The sequence below is a fragment of the Tetrao urogallus genome (genome assembly GCF_951394365.1).
Source record: "Tetrao urogallus genome assembly, chromosome: 13".
NCBI classification, from domain to species: domain Eukaryota; kingdom Metazoa; phylum Chordata; class Aves; order Galliformes; family Phasianidae; genus Tetrao; species Tetrao urogallus.
Window position 1 is genome coordinate 16,391,614 of NC_136826.1, and position 20,198 is coordinate 16,411,811.

A 20,198-nucleotide genomic window follows, 5' to 3' on the forward strand; every position below is an offset into this window, starting at 1 on the left:
TTATACTGTTATTACAATGTACTTGCAGTTGATTACAAATCAAAGCCAGTGATAACTATGATAATAAAATAACATGTTAACATAATAATCTAGCAAAACGTAATGAAGTGTTGCCATAGATTCGGCAGATGTAAGAGAGTGATATAGGTACCCTAGTAGAATAGTTACTTCCAAGATATTTAACACAGTGTGGGCTAGGAAACACTTGAAAAAGAATCTATATGGAAAGAAGATAAAGTAAGGTGAAATGGGTATATTTAAAAAGCTTCATCTTGGAAGCTGTTTTTCTCATGTTTGTGCTTTTCAACATCAACTTGCCATGTTACGCACAACAAATAACCCTGTTCCACATTTGTGCATCTGGGATGCAGGCAGCTATTTAGATTTTAACAGTAAAAGCATACTCACAACTTTCATCTGCTGCTGTGTTGATAAGCAATCTCTCTTTGCCCTCATTTTTGACAAGCTGATCAAAAGGGATAAACAAAAGGTTCAGGATTTTACCTAACAAACTCAAAATTTACACAGTAGAAAGAGAAGCAGTCACCTTTCAGAACAAACACGAGGACGCAGCTCCGCTGCCTCTTAAAACCAGTCATCAATATTAATAGTTGTCAGATATGCATTTACTATTTTCTGCATCCCAGTGGGTGCCAAATAGGTATGGTAAAAGCCTGTCATACAATTTCCATATCTCAGCAACACCAAGACCTTTTCCTACAGCTGTCGCGTCTGATTGTGGGTGGAAGTAGACTTCTATAAAAACAAACAAAACACCTAAAACTTACCTAAAATAAACACATCACAAAAGATTATACGTGATCAGAAGGTGGAAATGAATTGGTCAGGGTAACAACTGGTCTATTCCGATATCTCCAACACAGTCAGACAAGAGAGCCTGCAGCCAGCACGTCAACAGGAACAGAAATCACACCACCCAAGAAACAACTGAGAATCAGCCGAATTCTACCAACAATTCTGTCTTGCCCACAAAATACTGCGCCTTTTACATGACTAGAGGGGTGATTAAAGCCATTCCCCTCGTTTCAACTAAAAGATGGGAGATGAAGGTTAAATGTTGGGGAAATTTTTCACAGAGAAGTGGTGAGGCCCTGCACTGCTGCCCAGAGCTGTGGGTGCTCCATCTCTGGAGGTGCCCGAGGCCATGGACTGGTGGGGAACAGTCAGCCAGGGGGTATGGAGCTGGATGATCTTTGAGGTTCCTTCCAACCTAAGCCATTCTATGATTCCATGACAGGATTACTAAAAAGTGAAAACACGGAAGAGACTGGAAGAAGTGGACTATATGTTTGAAACTAATACATGAATCCAAAGTGTTGATACAGCACATATTGGTAATCACAGCCTAGGCTCCATGACAAGTTCATGCACAAGTTCCCCTCATCTCATTAGCATCTTTAATGACAATTTGGCAGAAAAGAAAGAGAGGATTATATTTTGTCTCTCTTGTGAGTTGCCCATTCAGAAAAGGATTGTATTGCGTCAATAAGGCTGTGTGCAAATTAGTGCAAGGCAGAGAAATTGGCATGTGGCCCTTTTTCCATCAATGTAATTTCCATTTAATTACTGCGCAAGCAGATGAATCACATCAGAGCCTCTTTCCCAGCATGTGCTGATAAAACAAGAAGTGGGAACTTAATGCTACTGTTACTACTATGTCTCAGGGAGGTGAACTACCCTACAAGGGTATTTGTGCTTATTTTAATGATTATTAGGGAACTGTAGAGTCAGAACTTCCAGGGATGTGCCACGTGAATTAGAGACTTTAAAAAAATCATTTGCTCTGATGAATTTAACGATATCAATTCAGCAGACAGATGCAAAAGGAAGTAGAAAAAATTGAGTTAATTCTGAGTTAATTCATACTATCCTGGAAAAGTTCATAATTCAAAAAACGTATGAGAAGGGTATATTTATCTTACAGTAGATCTAAGTGCTGTTCAGAGGTTTCGCCTTGCTTTTCTCATGATTCCTTTCCTTTGTACAGCAGAGGTCTATACTATCTATATATGTAGCCTCCTGAACAATAGCAGTGATTTTTCCATGCTTTTAAGCTCAAAAGATTTGTTGATCCATTTCGTACACTTCCACTGACAATGTTTCACTGGGGTCCTGGCATATCACCATCACTCAGGTGGAGCCGTAAGGCAAGAAATTTTCATACATACATCTACCACACAAAGAGCATTAAGGACACCACGTGCTGAAAAGAAACCATACCAACTTTCACAAACCCCTGCCTGTAACACAGCACCGTGAAAGCAACAAATATCATAGGATGCACCCCAAAACAACAAAATGGTGGCAGGAAGCACATACCTACATGCAACAACAGTCTTCCCCAGTGAACGCAGGGTGTAATTCCCACACAGAACAAGGATGAAACAGTTCTATTGGTTACCCATCAAGTCAGGACCGAGTACAGAAATGCAGTTGACCAAGCCTGGAGTGGTTCAGCCTTGCCCCTAAAGCTCTCCAATATCTGCAGCTACAGCCAGCACAGGAAAATGAGCCATATGTTAATCTTCACAACAGAGGGCAAGTAGGACCGTTCCTGGAAATGTAACTGCTTGTTAGCAAGTGCAAGGCACACAGCTAACTTGCTCCTCAGCCCAGTATCATTCTGCTGAGGTTAGTGAGAGGAGGGAGCAAGAGCTCAGCATGAGATAAAACGTCCACAATATTTAGTGTGTGAAAGTGTTGCTGGGGGAAACAAGGGCCTTTATGGCAACAGAAAATAGGAGTGGTTGTAGTAACTGGTGTGGGGTATTCCTGATGAAACCACTGAGATGCACCAGCCAGCCTAGCGTGGTCATCCCTGTGTTTTAAATGCCAGCTCACATATTCACTGTACGTAAATGCAGGACGTTGCATTTCCCACATCTCTAAATTAACTTAATGTTTGGAAAAAAGTCAGGAAAAGTGACTATTTCTCCTTGCTATTCTATGGAATTTATTCTCTCTCGGAATCCCTCTGTTTGCAGAAATCAATAGAAGCAAATGTCAGTCCGCAGGCAGCTCCCTTCCTTGCTGAGCAGCTGCTGCTGGAGCTGCACGCTTTGCCGTGCAGTTAGAGAGGCAGGGAACACATGAACTGAGCTGCTCTCCAGATGGCCAACAGATTTGGAAAACGAGGGAGGCCTGAGCTGCAGCTGAGGTTTGCAAAGGGCCACCAGGGTTGGGGCGAGCGTTCGTAGCCAAGAAAGTCTTTGCAAGAAGTTATCTCAGGTTAAGATATACAGACAGATGCGGTGCTGTACGATAAAATGAACTCAGCCTTTGCAAAACGCCTGGAATTCTCATTAAATCATTTCCCTTCATTTTGAGACGTGTGTTTCAACACACCCAGGGGTGGCCGTGCCTCACCCAAGAGCAGTGCTGCTCTCTCCCTCCCAGATGAGGCTCCATCTGCCCATGGGAAACACGTCAGCTGTCTTGGTTTGACTGGTGAGCCTGGCAAACTGCCTGGCACTTTTACAAAGCAGCAAATTCATCTCCGGAGCTGTTTATTGTCACAGGGTCTTTCTGCTCCTATATAACGATTCTGCTTTCTCTCAGTGTCTTCTATCAGTTTCTGGTTTGCTACAAAACATGTAACTTTATATTTCTCTTCAACTCGTAAAAGTTAATTACAATGAGGCAACGCACTTACTGAGCTACTACTGGAGCTAACAGGCTACTGTCATAAAAAGTAAACAAAAAATTCATGCATTTTAAAGCACATTTAGCTTCACTGATTTAGAAGCAAATTGGGCATGAGATGATTGCACTGACAGCGTTAAAACTGCTGCTGTATTTAAACTGCCATCAGTTCTCCTGTAAAACAAAGATGTAACTATACTCACTCTGGGTTTTGGGGCTCCACTTACCTTATCAAGCCCTTAGAGTGCTGCTGTTTTTAAAATCCTTTGCATTTTCCAAACGTTTTGTAGCAAAAGGATGAAATTAAAAATAGAATTAGATCGAAATCCTTACTTGTGTTAAATAACAGAACTTCAAGGTGCATATTCAGACACATTCTAATGAGCCACACTTGAACACACAGGTTTTCTTTTGGATGGGCAACTCTAAAACTTCACTGGGCAGACAAGACCTGCCTGTCAAATATAGAGTCTAAAATATAACTAATAGCTCCCTGGTTGGATACAGCTTATGTGTTGTGGGTAGAATAGAAAACTATAAGGCCATAAATTCAGCTGGTGCAAGTAGGAATTGCTCCATCGAGATCACTGAGAGTAGGTTTACCTTTTCCATTCATTTTAGGGATCTGGGGAGAGGCTGAAGCTGGACTCCATTGTCTACACTTGGACTGCAAAGAAAGCACCTTCCTGAATGCAAAAGAAAGTGAATGTCCACTGAAACTGGAAACATTCCTTCCTATTCTGTTCCTTTCTGAATAGGCTCCCCAGGGAGGTGGATGAGTCACCACCCCTGAATGCATTTAAAAACCATTTGGATGTGGTGCTCTGAAACATGATTTGGCAGTGAGTTGATAGGGCAGTATGGTTAGGTTGTGGTTGGACTTGGTGGTCATGAAGGTCTTTTCCAACCTGAGCTATTCCATGATTCTATGATCAGGACCTGCAGTCTGAGAAACGTTCCAGGGCACTGAGTGTGTTAGGCTGTTTTACTGCCACAAGTGCCAGCTCATTGCTCTTTACCTACATTCATCACAAACTTTTAATGGGAGAGTCACCCATGCTTTGTGTGCATTGTAGTGGTAGAGATTTCCTTATACTCAGAGGAGACCAGCAAAACCTCTGGGAGCCTTCTACATGAAGGATGCTGCTGTAGTTGTGCCAAGAGGTGCAGCTGTCACCGGGCAGGAGGAGTGTAAAGAGGACTGAGGAGGCAGAGAATAACTCTGGCAAAAGCTCCAGCCTGTCTGAACAAGCTGCCAATATTTCCCCTGACCTTATTGTGTTCAGGATCTGGTGCATTCTGCAAGAAGCCATTCCCCAGATCCACCCATAAGCATGGGGAAAATCACACAGTGTCACCAACCTGCAGGCTGCTGTCACTGATCACAATAAAGGAGGCAGCAAAATAACATTTAGACAACAAGATCCATGGTGTTCTTCAGCATTCCTGTTTCACTTTTCTACATTTAGAGGGGAAAAGAGGGACAAAGGGAAGGGAAAGGGGAGGAATAGCTCTTCTCATTTCTACTTGACAGCTCACCTTTAATCTAAGATACATGAATTCATGCTTCCTTGCAGCATTTACCAGATGAACACAACCAGCTTTGTTCAGGCCCTCCTGCAGGAGCTACCATCCTCCAAAGAGCCTGCCAAACCCTCAGGGCAAATGAGTGTGCAGCATCCCTCAGAGCCTAGGGAAATCAGGTCCAGGATGAGCTCAGCAATGCCTTGAGGTTATTGGGTGGTGCAAGCATGGATTGCATACATCTGCCTCAAAGCAGCCGTGCAACCCTCTGTGTGATCAGGCCTCTCAACCCAACCCAACACAAACAGCAGCTGTGGGTGGTTTGGTGCTGTTTTCCCTTGTGCTGAGTCCATGCACAGCAGCAGACTGGGGGCCGAAGGCTCCATTAACCCACAGCAGAGAACGCAGCCCCCTGCTTAACAGCAAGAGGTGAGGAGGAGCAAAAGAGCATGTTTACAAATAGGAAGAAAATATTATTCTCTGGTGTTTTCTCCTAAAGCTGGCATGTGGGCAGGATCCTCTTGTCAATGGAAACGAGCACGGGAAGGATAATAATAAATATTGCTGCCTACACAAAGAAGAAGGATGAAGCCAACGCTGAGCGATACACAGGCAGCACAGAGAAGAGAAATAATATGAAAGAGGCGAGCAGTAAAAAATTTACGGGTGATCATTCTGCCTCTGTATCTGACAGCAGAAATTGGTCTTCAGAGCCCCACAAACCGCTGCTCCACAATGTGGATTATAGGTGAGCTTAAATTAGTAATAAGGACCTGACACAAAACCGCCGGGCTGTATGCATAGCAGGGGAGAGAAGAGAAATTCAAGCTCTCATAAAGCTGGCATTGATTGACAGCCGAGCACAGAGATCTGCTTCTGGTCCCACAGCTTTGGCCACTTCCCATGCAAGTTTCTCAGCAGCATTCAGGGGACTGAAATACAGTTGGAAGGCCCTGGTGATTACGGTAGTGGCTACATTTTTGATATTTCATAGAATCATTAAGGTTGGAAAAGACCTCCAAGATCAAGCCCAACTGCCAATCCATCATGATTAACACAACAGGTCACTGCAGAGCACGCAGAATGGGGACACAAACTCCCTCATACTACACAAATAGTCCACCAGCAATGAGGGTAATCCTGATCCTCTTCGAGCTTTCCATGGGTGGAATGCTGTAGAAATGAACACACTTCTGCAGAGTTCTCAGTTTCGGAAACACACCATATTTTAGTTTAAAAACTATATTTACACAGAAGGATTTGAAGCATCTCTAGCTGCCATGATATGTCATCATGGGGAGTTGTGCATGTCCGGAGCTGACGGGACTCCTGAGTACTGGGTTTGGCAGGTGGATGGCAAAGACATTTGGGTACACAGCACAATGGAGACAAGATTTCCATGGGCTACAGCAGAGCAGGAAGAGGAGAAGCAGCTTTGCAGATGGGAGCATTTGCTTCCAGAGCACGTAACGAGTAACAGCACGCGTTTTCAAACAGAAAGAGCATGCAAGCACACCTTGTGCCATGTAACCTTCATTCCTGCAACTGGAGTTAATGAAGCTTTGCTGAGAGCAGAGGAGGGACACTTGTGCATTTGTTATGTTGGTTATTAACACCTAGTTCACTTGTCCTACCTTGGGAAACAGATGGCAGCTCAGGCAAGATGGATATCAGGATATCACAGGGGCTGGGTGATAGTGATGGTTGGCTGCTCCTTGGCATCGTTGTCCCACAGAACTCATTGTGGCTTTGGCCCCTACATGTTGCACTCAGCAGAGCACAGCCTGGTTGGGGGCTTGGGGAAAGACTCAAATCTTCCTTCCAGACAAACACAGCAGGAATTCAGACACAAGGAGCAGCCCGGATCCATCACAAGTCTCATTCAGTACAGGGCCAAAGAACCGACCAAGAGGCTTTGTTCCCACCTTCCTTGTGGGGCACAGGATTTCTGAGGGGGCCCATTCAGACCAGTGCTTGGGATGTGCTAACAGCAAGCTCTGCCAGCTCCGCTCCCTCCTCTTATTCTGAAATATCTCTGTGTCAGTCACAGCCCACTTGCCATGATAATACTGCTTCTCATTGCAAATTTAGCAGCTGCTGTTGCTCTGCATGCTCACAGTTCAGCTGAGGAAGGGACAGATTCATCCCAAGGGAGAGAAAAGAGCTTCCACACCGAAGATTTAAAGTGGGTCCCACGAAATTATTTAGGAAAAATTTACAACGCAAGCCAAGGTTTTACTAAAATCTGAATTTTTATGGGGCTGCTTCCTATTATATTAAAAGTGACAGGCTTTCTAAATCTGCCTGTGAAGCTGCAGCACACACATAAAAACAGCTCAGTTGCCACTAAAGGACATTACCATCTGCCCAAACAACTGAGAGCAGGTCAGACACTGAAAGCTGTTGTAATTTTCTCTCCTAGAAGAAAGATATATCCTGCAGATGTTGCTTAGAAATGATACAAGACCTCCCCAGGGAGCTGGGTGCCTTCAGTAGCAATATTTGCTCTCCCCAACTTTCAGCTGAGATTTAATTCACAAGTCCAGTAAACCCAAAGTAATGCTTTATTATCAATTCCTCTTCATTCCTGGTCCACCCAATACTTCCAACTCATCAGTTAAACAAACAAAAAATACCCCAACTGAACGGATCCAGCCCATATTGGTGCCATTTTGCAAGAATCAGATTTGATTTCACATCTCTCATTACGAAAGAATTTAAAAGTCTTGAGGTTTTCAGCCAAAATATAAATATAAAAATGTCAAAGTAATGGGAAGGGATAACAAATGATTAGAATCAGTCAAATTAATAAAAGCATTAAAAAGGCAGCAAGAAGACTACAAAAATACTTTAGAGCATTGTGGTCTCTATTTCCAAGTGCTGCACCTTGCTCAGATGATGGCACTTTCCCTACCAGCCAGGCTTCCAGTCTTCATTGTGCTACATCCAAAACAAAAATTTTAAGAAAAACTAAGAACGGGATAAAAAGGTAAAAATAAGGCATGGATAATCTTTGATGAGATCAGAAATGAAGTTAAGAACTAAGAATTATGTGAATGGAGCAAGGCCAGCCCTCAATATAATGATTAAAAGATAAAGGCTCCTTCTGGAAATGGTTTGGGAACAGACTGATGCTAATACAAATGACCAAATTCGATCACTGCTGAGGAAGGACACGTAGCATCACTCCCTCCTCCTGCCAGATGCCATCATTTGCAGCCCTCAGCTCATATGCTGGTTTCAGCTCTCCAAACTTGATTCTCACTTGAGCAGTAACTTACTCAGCAACGCCTTGTCCTTGCCTTGCCTCATCAGCTCTCCCTGCAAGCTGCTTGCTGTTTGTGGGCAGCACCGCTGCAGAAAGGCAGAGCTGGATCGGGTGAAAGGAGATGGCAGAGGCAGCTGTTGGACTGACAGCTCCTCCTGCTCCCCCCACCCTTCCTCTACAGAAGGCTGCTGCAAGCACTCAGCACATCTCTGTCACTGCATAATAATGATGATAATTAGCAGTAATAACAATAATCTGGATGTAAAGCTGCTCCAGCACTTGGTGCTAATGGAAGCTGCTCCTAATAGCAGCCTTGCTGGAAGCTGTGTTGGGCCACCAGCTTCATGCTGCTGTTTGAATCTCAGGCAGAAGCCTGAAGCCTGGACATGTGAAGACCAGGAGATGTGCTGGCTACTAGCTGGACACACTGGCAACTCAGTGACAGCTGTTAACCCATTGGTCTGGAGTCATTAGGGTAAAGAAAGGTTCAGTACCTTCTGGACTTTCTGCTTGGAAGAGCTGATGTCTAAGACTGATGGTCTTTAGTGGATGGTTGGACTAGATGATCTTAGCAGTCCTTTCCAACCTTAATGATTTGATCATTCCAATAAAGGAATACAAGCAAAAACTATTTTATGGGCTTTCTCTTGCCCATAGCCACTAGATACAGTGCAAATCTACCATTGCTTTTCCCCAAATCACCCTAAGGAAAAAATCTCAGTACCTTGTCAGAAGCTCCATTATGTACAGAACAGTTGATGCCCTCCTGGGTCATGCCCGTATCTTTAGTTACATCCAAAGTTTCTCCACTGAGATTAAGCACAGCTTTAATTTTTCATTTACTCTCTCTGATGCGTGCTCATTAATTAGCTCGTTAATTCTTTAGGAATTACATGCCGTGGAAAATGTACTAAGTTGTCAAAAGCAACTCAACTATTAGTACAAGAATTCAAGAAAGACTAATTGATACATACATCAGAGCACTGTCTAAAAGGTGAAGAACCCAGCATAATGCCTCCTGCCATTACTTCCTTTGTACTTAAGTTCTGGAATTAATTGGCAACTTGATTTTTCCTTCTTAAAACAAACAAATGAAAAAAAGAACAAAAAAAAACCCCAAAACAACAACAAAAACCAACCACAAACCAACACAACAAAACCAAATGCACACACAGGAAAGGGAAGCATATGTGGAGAGAGAGCATCTACTGGATTTTTTGTTATGGTTCAGGATAAAAATGACCCCTCATTCTCAGCTACATCTCCAAGCCATGTCTTTGGCCGTGAACCCCAGATACTCTCAGGCGAAGTGTGAATATTCCCTCCCCTTAATCACTGCTGGTGTTGGGTATATCTATACCACCACAGCAAACGATGCAAAACCTATTAAAGCATTTTTTAAAACTTTTCTTGATTTGTAGCACTTAGAAAAAAAAGATAAATTTCAGTGTTCTCCTGGCCATGGTGGTGCCTAAAGTGCTTGCAGGCTGCTGGAGAAGGAAGGATTTTCCTAAAGGTCTAATATTACTGTTCTGCTAGAAGAAAAAGGAATCACTACGGTTCCTCTTCAAATCAATGATATTTACTTGCCTTTAAATATGCAGTGTACTTTACACCTTTAAATGACCTTAAGGAATAATTTCTAGGAACAACAGAAAATCCATTTCCATTAGTTTCCAAAGTCTCAGAAAGTATATATGTTGAGGATCACTGCCATAAATTCACCTTTTAGAGTCACTGGGTAACTCAGAATTTATGCAGGAGCAGGTCAGTCAAATAATTCTGTGTTTATACGCTCCCTGTCAAGCTCTGGAGATCCACAGCAAAGTGCTAAAAATAAAATACCTGCGCTGTAATTTGCAGAAGATTTAGAGATGGAACTATTATGATAGCCCAAAATAAAAGGTTTTATGCATGAGAACTCAATGGATAGGTCGGTATCTAAATCACATATTGATTAAACTCTCTGTAGACAGGTTATATACGCTTTGGAATTATGTATCCTTGATCAATGCGTTTTCAAAATGAACTTCTGGCTGATTTAATCATTTGAGCAAGTGAAGAAGTCACATAAATATCTCTGCATTTTACTTTACAGGACAGTTAACCAATTTCTAATCAAATCAGTAAGTAAACAGCATTATTTGCTTCCAACAAATATCAATATTAAAATAGTTTTCAAAGAAAGTCTCAAAACAGACATGAAAAAAGATAAAACACTATATATTAAAAGCACACCCATTACGTTTATACGTGTACAAATGTGGTGATCAGAGATGGAGAAGCAAACACAAATCCCTTTGTGATACCCAGTGATGGAGAGTCCTAGCACCGCGCCGAGAAATCGGTTCGAAGTCTCAAACAGATAAAAGAGTTGGATGTGGTGGGCATTTCACTCCTCTGAAGTGCTAACCATGGCTCCTATCACTACTTTCCCACAGAGCAGGACAAATGCATTGACCCCAGTGTGAGAGGGAAGCAGTAATGAGTGCTCACACCGACACGTGCAGGTCTCACAGGGGTTTAAACAGAAGTTGCTCTTGGGTTAGAAATAGGGAAACTGAGGCACAGACAAGCAAAATGATTCCCTGAAAGGCACAGGGCAAGCTGAACAAATGCCAAGAACTTTCTTCTGAGTGCCCCAAACTGCCGTGTGCAAAACTCTTCTCTAAGTTAGTGCTCAAATCCCATTTGTGTCAGTGGGATTCAAGCTCAAGGACCGACTGACCTCACTTAGAGCTGCCTCAGCTCCAACCACACTGCCCTGCTTTTCCCAAAGCTCTGGTTTCCCAGCCAACCTGGGGGCAGTTCCACCGAGAAGATAAAAAAGGGACTCAGTGCTGCAGCTTTTCAGGGCGTTCTCGGCAATAAAAACCAACACCAACGCTGTGCATGTGTCATTCCTGGCAGCAAGGAAACAAGAAGAGATTGCCAATAAGGAGGGAAGCCACTTACCATACAGCACTGCAATGAGCGACACGGGCATGACCAGGATACCCACCAGCATGTCTGCCACCGCCAAGGACATCAGGAAGAAGTTTGTGGCGTTCTGCAACTTCTTCTCCAAGGACACAGCCATAATTACCAGTATGTTGCCCCCGATGGTAAGCAGGATGATGACCAAGATCAAGAGGGCTGGCCAGTTCTTCTCTCTCACTGACATCCGAGAGACTTCACCCTTCTCAGAGGCATTGAGAGGATCGGATGTAGGTAAACTCTGATTCAGAGTCAAATTGGTGCTTAAAGACCAAGCCATCAGACCACCATGCAAGCTAAAATCCAGCGTAACAGACACTGTTGTCAAGCTGAGTAATATTCCAGTGCTACTTAAAGTGCTCATCATCTGGGACTGCTTTATCTGTCTCTTAACCGTGCCGCAGAGGCGATCCCTTTTCCAAATTGTGGGTCCAAAGCAGACGTCGAACTTCACAAAACCTGAGCCAGGAAATCATTTGATCTCCCATGGTGAATCAGACCTTACAGAAGTCAGCGCGGAGCTCCTCTGGTTCCCCTGGGAGCTGCGGAAGGCTGACCAACAGCCTTGAGGGGCAGTAGGCTTTGCAATCTCCAGCTGAATCCCAGGTCCACCATTCTGAAAAGGAAAGAAAAATTGCATTCTTAACCGAAATCACAGGGCATACAGCACCTTTTTTTTTTTTTTTAATCCTCATGCAAGTGACATTCTTATTCTCTCTTCCTGCTGGCTAGGACGTTCTCCAGACTGCACGTAATTTATCTTGTAGGTACAGACTATGCCTATAATCATGGGGGAGAGAAGGAGAGAATCACATCAGTGTGCTCTGACTGGTTAAAAGCTGATTATCACTAATTAAATGTTTTGTGAAATCTGCAAAGGCAAATGCGAAAAACAAAATATGTTGCAGTTGATAGCCACTTCACAGATACTCTGCCACTGTGTAAAATAGTAATTGCATGAAATTTCAACCAACCCAGACTGTACAGCACAGGGTAAACCATCTTAAGCTGGGAGTGGTTGGATATATTTTGCATATTTTGAGGAAAAAACACACCGTTGTTGTAGAACACTCAGATGTTAGAGATGAACTCTCCCATAATAATGAAGACCACACTCTGTCTTATTTGGAAACAAACGGTACAGAAAAGCCAATATACATCAGGTGACAGCATACAGGGTTACAGGGTTACAGAGGTTACAGGGTTACAGGGTTACAGAGGTTGCCAACCTCTCCAAACAAAAAGATAACGTAAAGAGGGTGTGTTCCCAGCCTTGGCTAAATCACATCCTCAGGAACACAACTGTTTTGGCTGCCAATAGCATTCAACAGATGAAAACAGCAGTGCATTTCCAGCACGTCAGAATCCAAGATCCCAACAACGGGGAAGACTTGGAGGTGTACAGAGTAGGACCCAAAGCACAGAAGGAGAGCAGTGAGCACAAGAAGGAAACGTGCACTGCATAGAAGAAGGCCACGAGGTAGAATAAATCAAATAGCATGGAATATCCCCCTGAACTTTTTGTATAACCCACAGGAAAAGAGACTCTGTCATTACTAAACAAATATATAAAGGCAGATTTTAGCCCTTTCCTTGATTACATTGCGTTACACAGCAATTTGCTATTCAGGGATCAAAAGCTAAATGCAACGTATGGGATTACATGAGATTTTACGTAAAATAAGAAGTGTTCAGAGTCCTATAATAAAATGTTTAACATTTATGGAGGTTTTGGAAACTTACTAATGGGCTTCACGCAGAAAAACGTTTCTTAAATGAGCAGTGTGTACAATGAACCCAGATTTGCTTCTGCATTATAGTTAATTACTCCCCAAGGGTCTCTAAACCTCATATTTAGAAAGAAGTTTTTGCACTATGTGCACAGAAAATAATTTCACAGCTGCATATGAGGATGAATTAGAGAGTAACCGTTGGGCCATTTATTTTTCCAACATCTCCAGTCTAAAACAAATCTATAGAAAGTTTCCAAAGACTTGGGTGTATCTTTTTCAGAACACAGCCATCGCTGCAAAGCTGTGAACAAAACACTCTTCCTTCACTTTGGCACAGTGATTTGGGGGCACAGAGCAGCATCGTAGCACCTGAGCTGTACTGTGCAGCACAGCCCCAATGGGAACCCCCATTGGTATCCAGAAATGCTCTCTCTTTGGCTCTCTGGCTCTTGGGCCATTGTGTCACACCAATGGTTTGGGCAGGGCAAGAAGAAAGATCATGTCTGAACTCGAGGAAATGGTTTCTGCACAAAGTTAGTTCTGCAGGCCCGGTGCATGCTAAGAAATCACTGTTCTAACAATGAACACATTTCCCAGTGATCCTCATCCTCATGCTCCTGACATGCACGTGTTCTACATGGAAGAGTAGAATTACGCTACGGCATTCAGAAATGAAACGTTCAGAGTTAGGACTGTGAGGACAGAAATGAATCTCAGAATGCAAAGTTGGTCCTTTCTATTAACGGGAATTAGAACTTACTTTAAAAGCCGGCCCGCTCACCTGTCTACTGTTCAGAGTGACTCAAAGAGAACCATTCCCATTCATGTGCCAATAGAGAGCAAGCAAAAGAGAGGGAAAACAGGAAGGCACCTGAGAAAAAAAACATTTTCCTGTGTGCACTCGGAAGATCCAAAGTGCAATCCCATGAATAACTGTATACACATGCAGAAAAAGAAGTATGGAAAAGAAGCAGTGAACTAGCAGGAGCTCTGCCTTACCCTACAGCCCCCCAAGCCATGGCTGATGTGGATGGAAGATATTGACCTTGCTCCAGTTTTACTGGCTGTAGAATTGCTGCTATTCATCCCAGAACAATATCAGGCTCTCTAGTAGCCAGAACAACCAGAGCGATCAGGATAATGAGAGCATTCAGAAGAGGCACAGGTTTTATCCAAGACTACAACGGTAAAAATAAATTATCATTTAGAGAAAGAAAAGCATCCTTAAATCAATAGAGGAAGGATTTTGCCTGTATTCGTTTTGAATAATGATACGTGAGAGTCTCACAACACCAATGCTGAAGACAGAGCTCCACCTTCAGAATTAATAACCTTATTGCTCCATTAGTACATTTAATTTTATTTTTTTACATGGATTCTGACTGGAAGTCATTAGCTTTCTTTTTCACAGCATCACAGTCTGCACAAGTTACATTTATATGACTAATTCCATCAGCCACAGCCTTCTAGGCACATTACTGTACCAGAAAAATAATTCACATTTTATTCATGAATTCTGGGTATGTTTAAGGAATATTTCCATAATTTTAAAATAAAATCTGTGCCTACCACACATTTTTCCGCTAGCTAACTTGATAGCATGTATGCTAAATTTTGTGATCAATCATCAATTTCGATTCAATCTACCAGTGACAGCCCTTAAGATGATAATTTAAACATTGGCCAAAGCTGAATTCCTCATCTTTGACTGAGGTGAGAAGCAAGTAATTTGGGCAGGGCTTTTCCTTTCTGTCTTCAAGTCCGTTTTAGGATAAACCAAAGCTAGAAAACAGCTCTTGTTTCCCTTCTATCAAACCCACATGCATTATTTAAAGCAGGAGTTGGGTACACCAACACTTCCAGATACTCCAGAATGAGAAGTCAAAGGGAAACCAAAGCTATGGCAGTTCATAAGTCTCTACTGGTAGGGCAATGGGGGGGTTCACACACCTTGGAGAGCATGTACTGCTATTGCTCTATTGCTAAAAGGAAAAACAGAAAAGAAAATACCACTTTCTTGGAAAGAAAACTTTTTTTTTTTTTTTCCTTCGAATTAAATGCATTCATCTTTAGCGATTTTACCCTTCAACACTCAGAACAATTTTTTGTTTTTCTTTTTGCTACAGAAAATCAGCTGCCTGCTGAGCAACTCGAGGCATTCGGCAGCCCCCAGCCAGACCACGGAGCTGCCGAGCTCCCATAAATCCTTTCTGCTCCAACTCTCTGGGACTCGGAGCTTAAAATTGGGTAAGAAATCAAGAATGGCCATTTAGCCTTAAAAAAAAAAAAAAGAGCCAGCAGTCTCACAAAGACTCTGAGAGGAGAATAATATGCAGATTGCTCCAAAAGTAATGCCTCCTCATTTTTTTTTTCCATAGAAACAACAGCAGATATAAAGAGCATAATATCACAGCTTGATAGAGCACATTCTCAACTATAAAGCATTATTTTTCAACACCGCCATCACCATAAGCTGTGCGTTTTCATGCAGCTTGTAAAAATCTGCACCAACAAGATGCCCCACCATCATCACTGCTGAAACACAGCACCCACATCCACCAATTGGGCTTTATAAACATTCTGCAAGCGCTGATGAACATCAAAAGGCATAATTTTTTGCTTATGGAGGAATTTAATTCCACCCCTTTGCTTCATCTGCGCTGCCATGTCTGTTGCTATTTTGCCAGACCGCCCCTCTGCTGCCATCTGTCACACGGCAACAAAAATGTAACATAACATTGGTGGGAAGGTTCCACCTCTGCTGCCAGCCCACCATTATCTATCCCTGACACTGTGTGCTAACAACATAAAACAGGAGGCATTACTTTCGGAGCAGCCCTCTCGTATTAATTATTAGAGAGTATTGTAGTAAAAGAAACGGGAGTACCTCATGATCCAAAGTGATGAATTTCAGCAGCTCCCTCCTCACCAGGACAATAAGCATTGTCCAGTGCCTCAAAGGACATTTGTCCTACAGCTACCAGTGCCACAGAATTCTCTGAACCTCATCCAGGCTTCATTGGTAGGGAGATCAACGTCCACAAACTGCTAACGCTCAAAATATATTTTTAAGCCAAACGTTTTTGTTCAACCTTGGCGTTGATGGTAGATCATAGAATCCTAGAATGGCCTGGGTTGAAAAGGAGCACAGTGCTCATCCAGTTCCAACCCCCTGCTGTGTGCAGGTCGCCAACCAGCAGCCCAGGCTGCCCAGAGCCACATCCAGCCTGGCCTTGAATGCCTCCAGGGATGGGCATCCACAGCCTCCTTGGGCAACCTGTTCCAGTGCCTCACCACCCTGTGTGTGAAAAACTTCCTCCTAGATTTCCATCAAGTTAAAAATAAATCTGAAGCTGATTACACTGAACTGCGAGTACTGCCATTTCTGACAGGAAAACAGTTGCACATAGTTCACAGTTATGTGAGCCAGAGAGTCAGCTGGTGTAAATGGTTATAGCTCCACAAAGATACTTACAGAATGGCAAATAACTTTAAATGATATCACAGGATACACAGTTTATGCTCCGGAAGGAGATCTAAGGCTTTGCTCTTCACCTTTAATTCCATATTCCCCATTACTCTCGCCTTTACCTATTTATCCTTTTTAAACTGGTGCTAAATTCATTCCCATTTCTCATTGCAACAGATCTCTGTTTTTAGGCATCTACAGCTAATCTTTCTCCTTTTTGTCGCATCACAATGAGCACAACTATTTCTGTGCAGACCTATTTGTGATGGTGTTATGAGAGCCCAGCCAGTCCGACAGAGACCATCAGTGTGTCTGAGGCAGAAGCACCTGAAACAGTGGGTTTGGTTCAGCATCAGGATTGCTTCAGCCCGAGGAAAAGGCAGAGAACAGATGTATTCACTGCCTGTAGCTGGAGAAGATCATAGAGTCACAGAATCCTAGAATGGCCTGGGTTGAAAAGGAGCACAATGCTCATCCAGTTCCAACCCCCTGCTGTGTGCAGGGTCGCCAACTACCAGACCAGGCTGCCCAGAGCCACATCCAGCCTGGCCTTGAATGCTTCCAGGGATGGGGCATCCACAGCCTCCTTGGGTCATCTAAAATTATGCGCAACACATAAGAAAAAAAAATAGATTAAAGGAAAAAAAAATCATGGTGAATGTTGTTAGAGCCACAATCCGGGTCACAGAGAAGTTTTAGCGTCTCCATTCTTGGAGATAGCTGACATGCAGCTGGGGGTTACTGTAGAGGCACCTGATCCAATTTTGAAGTTAGTCTTGCCTTAAGCATGGAGTTGAACTAGGGACCTCTGAGAGATCACTTCCAGCCTGAATAATTCTACAGCTGGATCAGGGATGTCCTTCTGAAGGAAAATTGTCCAATTCATCCCTACTCAAGCCAAGGATAAGACATGAACCTCTTTTCCCTGTTAACCTCCTATGTGGCCAGGTTGTGACCGTATCATCACGAGGTTCCCAACTCCGTAACAGGGTGCGAGGGCCCTCCAGCAACACATGCCCCTGTCTCATGGTGGAGATACACACAACAACGCTGTGTCCTCACCTGTTCCTCTGTGCTCAGAACCTCTGATCACCTGTAGGAGTCTGGGGAAAGTACAGTTCAAGAGCTTCCTGAGAAGTGGCAATGGAAGAAAGCCCTGTTTCACTGCAGGCACTTGGCAGTGACAGGGAATCTGCCTGTCTTTTGAAAGCAGTGTTTGTGCCCAAGTAATACGCTTTCACAATCTTTCCAGTGGGAAAAGAAAATCAACACCTAATGATTATTTTGCAGATACCTGCTCGAAAATTAACTGAAGGCACAGTCCAAAGAAGTGCTTATGCCAAATCTCAGGCACTTAAATACTTTCCAAAGCTGCTCTTGAACTGGGGATTGCATCACCAACCCCTGACAAGGGCAGGAACTTTCTTTCCAAAGAAATATCCGATAGCATCTCTTCTGTTATACAAGAAATTCTGGATTTTTTCCCAGTAGGCACAGGGGATAAAATAAAACAAAACATTTAATAAAGCCTCAGGGAAACCTCCTCAAACACAGATCTTGCCACTGTTTTTAATCCCAACATAGAAAATCACTACTAAATTACTTGCAAACTGAAAAAAGCATATTTCATGTTTTTTCACAGCAAGAGGAAAATGGATTTTCTTAGACACAAGTTCAAGTAATTACATTCTTTAAGGCCATAATAGTGAATCACTACCATTCTGTCCAAAACCAAATAGCATTAATTTCCTCCACTTCTCTCATACTGAGTCAGGAAGGCCTTCATTTCTTCTAAAGACATTTCAAGGAAATACAAGCACACAGCAGACATCTTAATCTACCCTCCAGCAGCCAGACTAGCAGCCTTGTTTTTTATTTTCCCTTGGTGGAAGAGCACCTGAGAAACTCAGGAGGAGGTGCAGATACTCCATCACTCCCTCTGATGATAAACTGGCAGAAATACCATAGCAGAATAAATCCGAGCCTGATCGTATACATATATTCATGGAATGACTACAAAGTAGTTATTCACATTTTCTATAAGGAGATATAATACCAAACTGCTTTTTTTTTTTTTTTTTTCTATTAAATTTTCTTCCTCCTTTTTCTTTTTTCCCCCCATTGTTGTAATCTTTTCTCTTTAAAAAAAGGAAGTTTGTCCCCAGCGGCTGAAATTCACCATTGCAAAAAAACCAGATGCACATCCCTCCATCTCCTCTGTATATCACCAAGCATTATGTTTATCTTCTACTGTGCATAGACTTGAGCTAAAATTTGCATTTTGCTTCCCCCTTTATTGATAGATGACTGAAAGCCTTGCATGTCAGCACTGAAAGGCCAACCCTTGCTATAGGCATTGAGTGATCAACCCCAGGCTGTGCCGAATACACGAGGCAATCATTACCTGTATGTATGCACTCATGGCAGCACACACCTAAAGGTACACAAGGAAATATATGTACTTTTAGAAGACTGTGAAATGATTTGGTCTCCAATGATGTTTTTGAGGACATCTCATATGCAATAAAAATGAAACCAACAGCTTTACATTACTGTATATATTTTGCAATAGTAATAGGGAGCAGCAGTTCAATTTGGAGAGGAAGCACATGAGCGTTTGCAAGGGCAGAACCATGAGTCATGCCACGAATGAGCACACACCATGAAGTCAAACGTGTGCCCATTTTTGGGAGAATGGTGGTGACTCATCTATTTGTTAAGAAGGTCATCTTCTTCAACAAGCAAGAACTGGTTTGATGTTGCATTTATAGCGTTCTTTCCACCCCAAATCTTTGTGCCTTCAGAAAAGCATGCCAGGTTTGTATCATTGCTCATCTACTAACGAAGAAACAGGGATTTAATGTGCAGTGACTTGGGGCACACCCTGCTCCACGTGCCATCCATGATCCAAGGAGAACCTTCCATTTGCTGTTGCACGCGGACCCCATGTGGGCCGGCTGAAATCACCAACACGTCACTGCTCCTCACCTGAAATTGGTTCTCCTGGCATTGATTCTCTCAGAAAGCACACGAGCCTGCAGAACCTTCTAATTCAAAGCTCAGAGAGGTATTTATTTTAAGCAGTAATTGTTTAGTAGAGGTCTCCTACCTAAAGCAGCACTATTAATATGTACGAGCATCCTTCCTGCTGTCAGCGCTTCCCGAGCTTCAAGAGATCACAGTATCAGATAAGCAAGGCAAAAAGCAAAGAAAAACAGAAGATATTTATAACAAAGATTGTTCCTAACAAACTGGAGAACTGTGTTTCTTTTTGTCGTCAGGTTCTAACATGGCTGTTTAAAATAGAAGGAATCCACTGGATCCTAGGAATGTTGGAGGACAAAGGCTGATAAATGATTTAAATAACTTCATAAATTACAAAAGAAAACAAAACAAACACATAAGAACACACAAAAGAAAATGCAAAAATGCAGCTTTTTTCCTCCTCTTCTAATATTTATTCTTTTCAGTAGAACTGATCCATATGGACCTGACAGGGCACAACTGTTAGCACAGCACTTCTCTGGTCTAGATATACCACAGATGGGTATTTTGGTACATGAGA

General features: G+C 42.8%; 1 protein-coding gene across 1 annotated transcript in view; it reads right to left on the reverse strand.

Annotated features, from left to right (window-relative positions):
• HTR2C (5-hydroxytryptamine receptor 2C) overlaps positions 1-11,798 on the reverse strand; it is a gene marked incomplete at both ends in the record, with an annotated part of 30,854 nt that extends 19,056 nt beyond the window's left edge. The window contains one exon of the mRNA XM_079541753.1: positions 11,411-11,798. Coding sequence (XP_079397879.1) covers positions 11,411-11,798 — 388 coding nt within the window. The remainder of the gene's footprint in view (positions 1-11,410) is intronic.
• Between the last annotated feature and the right edge of the window lie 8,400 nt (positions 11,799-20,198).